The sequence below is a fragment of the Peromyscus maniculatus genome, chromosome X, assembly GCF_049852395.1.
Source record: "Peromyscus maniculatus bairdii isolate BWxNUB_F1_BW_parent chromosome X, HU_Pman_BW_mat_3.1, whole genome shotgun sequence".
NCBI classification, from domain to species: domain Eukaryota; kingdom Metazoa; phylum Chordata; class Mammalia; order Rodentia; family Cricetidae; genus Peromyscus; species Peromyscus maniculatus.
In genome coordinates this window covers 138,410,596-138,417,126 of record NC_134875.1, presented here as the reverse complement: position 1 = coordinate 138,417,126, position 6,531 = coordinate 138,410,596, and the positions used below count along the sequence as shown (strand labels likewise).

At 42.5% G+C, this 6,531-nt stretch overlaps 1 protein-coding gene across 5 annotated transcripts in view; it reads left to right on the top strand.

Moving 5' to 3' along the window:
• Positions 1-228: 228 nt before the first annotated feature.
• Positions 229-6,531, top strand: part of Rragb (Ras related GTP binding B) — a 45,749-nt gene continuing 39,446 nt past the window's right edge. For 2 of the 5 annotated variants that reach the window (XR_013048111.1, XM_015988412.3), the window contains exons 1-3: positions 404-1,084; positions 1,884-1,917; positions 5,299-5,398. Coding sequence is in view for 4 of the 5 variants with exons in the window: in XM_015988412.3 (XP_015843898.1) it covers positions 993-1,084; positions 1,884-1,917; positions 5,299-5,398 (226 nt within the window). In the remaining variant the exon portion in view is untranslated. Of the gene's footprint in view, positions 1,085-1,883; positions 1,918-5,298; positions 5,399-6,531 lie in introns of all 5 variants that reach the window. The other 3 variants (XM_006994902.4, XM_006994901.4, XM_076562192.1) reach the window with 3 other exon arrangements.

The window sequence follows — 6,531 nt, the reverse complement described above, 5'->3', positions numbered from 1 at the left end:
GTGTGTGTGTCTGGTCCTGGCAATAACAACTTATTGAGAGTTTTCTATGTGAAAAACAGTTTAAAGCACTTTAGATGTATTCATTTTTTTAATTATTAGCACTGCCACAAGGACTAACGGAAGGAAAAGTTACTACACTAGCCTTTTCAGCACACATCCCTAAGCAGAAGCAGCAGTGAAAACAGGTTGCTTGCAGGTACGGAAATTGCATCCTTCTCCTTTAAGTCTGAGCCGCGGGTGGGCGGGGCCACGTCGGCGGGTTTCCCAGCGCCTGCGGGCCACCTCGAGGGCCTGTGGCGCGGCAAAGCGAGGCCGGGCCACGTGACAGCGGGCGGCTCTCTGGCTTTCCTAGAGCAGTCTCTATGGTATTCTTCCCTGCTCCCCCCCCCCCGCGCCCCCCGCTCACTGCAGCCCCCCAGGGGAGCGGCACGTGACAAGCCCGGGACTACGGCAGGTTCCCACGTGATCCTGGCCTGCAGTAGCGTGGCTGCGGTGAGGTGCCTGCGCTCCTGAAGGGCGGGCGCGGAAGTAAACGCGGCCTCAGGCGGATTCCGACTGGCGGCGGCGAGGTCGTCAGGGAGCCGCCAGGCGGGGACCGCTTGGCTTCGGCGGCCGCCGCGGTCAGCTCGTTCCGTTATCTCCGCCTTGGCCGGCCGCACAGCGGCGGGCCAAGTTCCCTTCGGGTCCTGAGACCTTGGGGGAGTGAGGCCCGAAGTCGGGACCAACTCCGCATCCCCCTGGCCCTCCATCTCTCCCTTGGCACGCAGCGAATCGCTGGTTCCCTCGGGCTGGCCTCCCCCGCCGAGCCGGGAGACTAAGTTCGGGTCGGTAAAGGTAACTGTGGGAAAAGCGGCCCCCCAGTGGACAAAGGCGGAGGCAGGCATAGAGCAGGCCCCGCGGGCCGCGGGTGCTGAGCATAGGCAGTGGAGGAGGTGAGCCAGAAGAAAGGAGGACTGCGGCTTTAGAAGGCGCTGGGAAAGACTTGTTGCGCGATGGAAGAATCTGACTCCGAGAAAAAGACGGAGAAAGAGAATCTGGGCCCAAGAGTGGAGCCTCCACTCGGGGAGCCGGAAGGATCGCTTGGGTGGGTGAAGGGTATTATGTTGTACCTAGGAGGGAGGGGGTGCTAATTGTAAAGGTTATCGTGAAAATGCAAGAAGCCCTAACCTCCAGGGATAAATTGCTTTACTTTACCAGTATGGTTGATTGGTATCATGCCCTTGGTGATAGAAAATAAAAACGGAGAACAGAACAGAAACAGCCCTTTGCCTGGAGCTGAGATTCCTGGTTTATGCGTAGTGTTCTGATGGAGACAGTTCTGACTTGTTTTGCGTTTTCTATGAAGGTGATTTGGTGATATCACCTTGTTAGTGATAAAAAGAGGGCGAGGACAGACATTTACTGACCAGTGACGTATAGTTTGATATGCCTGTTTGAGAGCTGCGTTATATGTACTTGGCGCCTTTAATGAATGAAACGCAGCTTGGAAGGACGATTGAAGGTCCAAAGATGCTTCCAGATTTGAAAAATAAGCAGCTGAATTTTAAAAAATAGTATCCAAATATGAAAATATTGTTTGGTTTATAAAAGTGCCCAGAATATTGCGTTGGTTTTATGACAGAATATCAAATCTTGAATTTAAATGGTTTGTATTCCTAAATATGTCTTCCTAGGAAGCATCTCTTGAGCAAACGAAGGAAACGGGGACCATAAACGCAGTTTTATATTTTAGGAAAATGAAGACTTCTGAAACGAGGTCTCCTACGTACTTAGCTGTTTTAAACAATATTCTTCTGCTTCTCTCCGTTTACTTGTTTTTTTTTTTTTTTAATTTCTAAGGCAATTAGATCATGGAAACACTATCTTTTGGTTTGTATCTACAGGTGGGCAATGCCAAATGCAACCATGAAGAAAAAGGTAAGATACGTTAGGTACATTAGAAACATGAAGAAAAAGGTAAGAAGTTATAGTTCAGGAAATCTGTCTTTTTTTCTGGACTATGGCAATAACCTATATGGTCTTTCTGACTCTCATCCCTTTATTTACCGTCAGATTCACTTTGTCTAAAATTAATCTCACGGAGTCAAGCCATATTCAAATATGACACAACCTTCTGTGTGCACATGGATTCTTTAACCCATATCAAATGTTACATGCGTTTTGCTAGCAGGGATTGGATGTTCTTTGCTTTGCACTTTTATTGGGACTTAGACAGTATCCCTAAGACTGTAGCTCTGAAGCAAATTTCTTGACCTTTTTGGGATTCAGTGTCATTTGCAAAGTGGTAATAACCCTCATAGAACTATTAGGAACTTTACATGAGTAAACTCCCTGTAAATCTCAAACATGACTATCCTTGCCCTTTCATGAAAAGGTCTAATATATTTAGCCTAACTTCATCTAAAATTTAATTCTGTGCCTTCGATACAATCAAAACTTAGAGAACTGTGAAAAGAGAAAGGGGCCAAAAATTCATTTGATTTAATCATTCCAGAATTACATGTATTAAAGAATCAGTTTCTATCCCCAGAAAGATATAGTTATGTTTTCAGTTAAATTTTTTTGCAAAGGACAGGGAAAATTTTCCATATTAATTTTAGACTAGCTATGCAGTTACATTTTCTTAGTAAGGTAAAGCTGTATAAATTGTCGGGTTGAATAAATCCATGTCCAGTATGTTTTCATTGATGTTCCTTCCGTTTATAATTAGACATTTCAATAAAATATATTGGGACTGGAGGTAGAAGAGGGAATAGGTATTTCTTTCATTTGAAAAGGAGAAGGTTATCAGAATTGTATTTCACAAACTTGGTGTTTAAAGGACTCTTTCAGAGTCATTCAGTGTGAGAATATATGGCATTGTCCACAGGTGTCTTTCTTGTGTTAAATCCTAACACAGAAAGATGTCTGTAAGGTCTTGCTTTCAGACGTTGTCATTGCATTTTTGTTTTAATGTCTTGTTCATTCGTTTGATGAACATGCTTCAAGCTTTTGTTATATTTTAGGCAGGCACTGGAGATACAAAGGGCACAAAGGGTACAAAGGTACTCCTCTGCCCTTCACGGGCTTAGAGTCTAGTGAGCGAGTTCCCCAAACAAGGGACTGCAGAGCTTTACGGTCTGCAGTGATATAGTAGTACCACTAGAGGGCAGGCAAGATACCTAAGCCAGCGGTTCTCACCCTTCCTGATGCTGCGACCCTTTAATACAGTTCCTCAGGTTGTGGTGACCCCAACCATAAAATGATTTTCCTTGCTTCTTCATAACTGTGACTTTGCTACTGTTATGAATCATAATGTGAATAACTGTATTTTCCAATGGTCTAGGCAGCCTCTGTGAAAAGGGTCATTCAACCACCCCATGGGGGTGTTGACCCACAGGTTGAGAACCACAGGCCTAAGGCTTTTGGGTCAGAGGAACTATGGGAAGGATACTGGGTATTGAACCCAAAGTTTCACTTATATTAGGTAAATACCCTAGTACTGAGCTACATCCCTAGGTCCAGAGAAAATTCCTGGAATGATTGTTGAACCAAGTGTTGAAGGATAAGTGGGATTTCACTGAAAGAAGAATAAAGGATGGTAGAGAATACAGAATGAATACATAGCGTCAGGACTCCCCAGAAGACTGGAAACAGACTCTATACCATTCAGTTCAATGTGACTGGATGCCAAAAGTTCCAGGCTAGGAGAAGCAGGAGGTAAAGACAGAAGTAGATAAACTAAACCAAAAATGGTCTTATGTATAATTTAAGTGCCCAATTTTGTAGGGCATAGCAAAGTTAAACGAAGAGACAAAAACTGATGAAAGAAAGTTATAGAAGTATGTGAAAGGGATGACATCATGGGCTGGAGTGAAAAAAAAACTGACCTTGAACAGAGAAGTAGGAGGAGCTTTTCAGTTATTCTGAAATCTGCTAGTTAGGTCAATGTATATCTAACCTTGCATTATAGGAGAATAGGGTTAGTTTCCTATTGAGATAGTATTTTTCTTTCTTTTTTTAAAATTTATTTTATTTATTTTTTTTCAGATTTTTTTTTGATTTATTTTTATTTTATGTGCATTGGTGTTTTGCCTGTGAGTATGTCTGTGTGGAGGTGTCAGAAGCCCTGGAACTAGAGTTACAGACGGCTGTGAACTGCCATATGGGTGCTGGGAATTGAACCTGGGATCCTCTGGAAGAACAGTCAGTGTTCTGAACCACTGAGCCATCTCTCCAGCCCCTCAATTTTTTTTTTACGTGCATTGGAGTCTCAATTGTCTGTTGTCTGTGTGTGGATGTCAGATCCCCTGAAACTGGAGTTACAGACAGTTGTGAGCTGCCATGTGGGTGATGTGTATTGAACCCGGATCCTCAGGAAGAACAGTCAGTGCTCTTAACTGCTGCACCATCTCTCTCCAGCAAGATGGAATTTTTCTTTTTTTTTTTTTCTTTTTCCGGAGCTGAGGACCGAACCTAGGGCCTTGCACTTGCTAGGCAAACGCTCTACCACTGAGCTAAATACCCAACCCCATTTAAAAAAGAAATACTTATTGTTTCTTTCTTTCTTTTTTTTTTTCTTTCCCGGAGCTGAGGACCAAACCCAGGGCCTTGCGCTTGCTAGGCAAGCACTCTATTACTGAGCTAAATCTCCAACCAATACAAACTTTTTTTTTTTTTTTTTTTTTTTTTTTTTTTTTTTTTTGGTTTTTCGAGACAGGGTTTCTCTGTGTAGCTTTGGAGCCTTTCCTGGATCTCTCTCTGTAGCCCAAGCTGGCCTCGAACTCACAGAGATCTTCCTGGCTCTGCTTCCTGAGTGCACCACCACCACCCGGCCAGAATTTTTCTAACATAGTTTTAAATAAATATTATGTATAATAATGAAGGGCTGCAGAGATGGCTCAGTGGTTAAGAGCATATACTGCTCTTCTTGAGGACCTGAGTTCGATTCCCAGCCCCTACATCAGGTGGCTTACAACTGCTTGTCATTACAACTCCTAGGGGACCTCACATCTCTGACTTCTGTAGACACTTGCATTCATGTGCACATACCTCCCCACATATACACCTAATTAAAATAATAAAAAAATCTTTAAAAGATATTATGTATAATAACAAACTCACTGCAGTTGTGTTGCTAAATGATGTGTAACTCATAGCAGGTAAGTGCTCAGCATTTGAAATGTTATTTGGGGAAGAGCTTAATTGCAGGTATACTGGTCATTTGTACACTTCTGTAAAATGCCAACTACAGAGGAGAAATGGATCCCTTTACACCAGATTTGCTCTAGATTGCTAACTTTTTTCCTTTGCCCTTAGGTGCTGTTGATGGGTAAAAGTGGATCTGGTAAGACCAGCATGAGGTCTATTATCTTTGCAAATTATATTGCCAGAGACACTCGTCGCCTTGGTGCAACAAGTAAGATGTTTCATCTTATTGTAAAGTGAGGTGACCTTGGCTATTAATAATCCGCATAACACGCTTGGGAATGCACAGGTTTATGAATTTGCTTTGAAGCATGCTTTCCCTTTTTGCATTTCTCCTCAGAATGCGTGGCCTAATTCTGGTTATTATTGCTCACTGTCCTTGGGAGCTGCTTTCCTTTCTAGGTTGCTTGCAAAGTGGGATGCTCTTAGCTAACTTGTGTATCCAGCTGTTTCTTAGGCAAGAATAGGGACCCTTTGCCTGCTTGTTTTGTGGGGACAGTGTTTGTTTGTAACTTTTTATACAAAGGGGAAAATCAGGCAGTAAGTAGCATACAATAAAACCTAATGTTTTTAATGAAGGAGTTAGTCCTTACCCTTATTAAAAGGTAAGAGGTATACTTGTTCTGCACTCTGCTGTTTCTCTTTCTTTATACACTTACATCTTCTCTTTGGAGCATCTACTCTGAGTTGGGAAATAACTAATTAGACCTTTATGGCTAGAATATTAGTATAGACTTCTGGGCTATCATGGCTACCAGAACAAGGAATCAAGAATCCTGGGAGCGCCTTACTCTGAAGCAGATTATGTCATTCTGAAGCATCCAAGCATTTCTGAAGGCTGCCTTTGGTCTTGGCTTCTGGGTGAGGAAGGCATTGCTCTGCCTAGCCTTCAGAAATCCCAATCTAGGTTTCTAGCATCGTTAGTACTTTTAGCAACAAGTTAGCATTGTTCAATAAGGTTCCCCAATCTGGTTTCAAGAATAATAAACATCTTTGAAACATATTATGCTCCAGACTCTGAGATACAAAGGAGAAGGAACTTTACTTCTGTTTGGGGCTTGGTGTCTAGTGTAGACTTCCGTAACTTGAGAGAAACTTGGTGATTAGAAAGCTATTTCCTAGATAGAATCTCGTCTGTTTTTCTTTCTTCCTAGTCTGTTCTCTACAAATATTTGCAAATACTCAATATCTCAATTTATCTTACTTGTTCCCTGCCTCCCAAATTTTGTTATCCTTACCTTAAACATCTTTGGTTCCTCATTTGGCATAAGTTTGAATGTTTTTTACGGACTTGTTCAAACTTCTCTATTTTCTTATAAGACATGAATGCAGATGTGGTCTAAT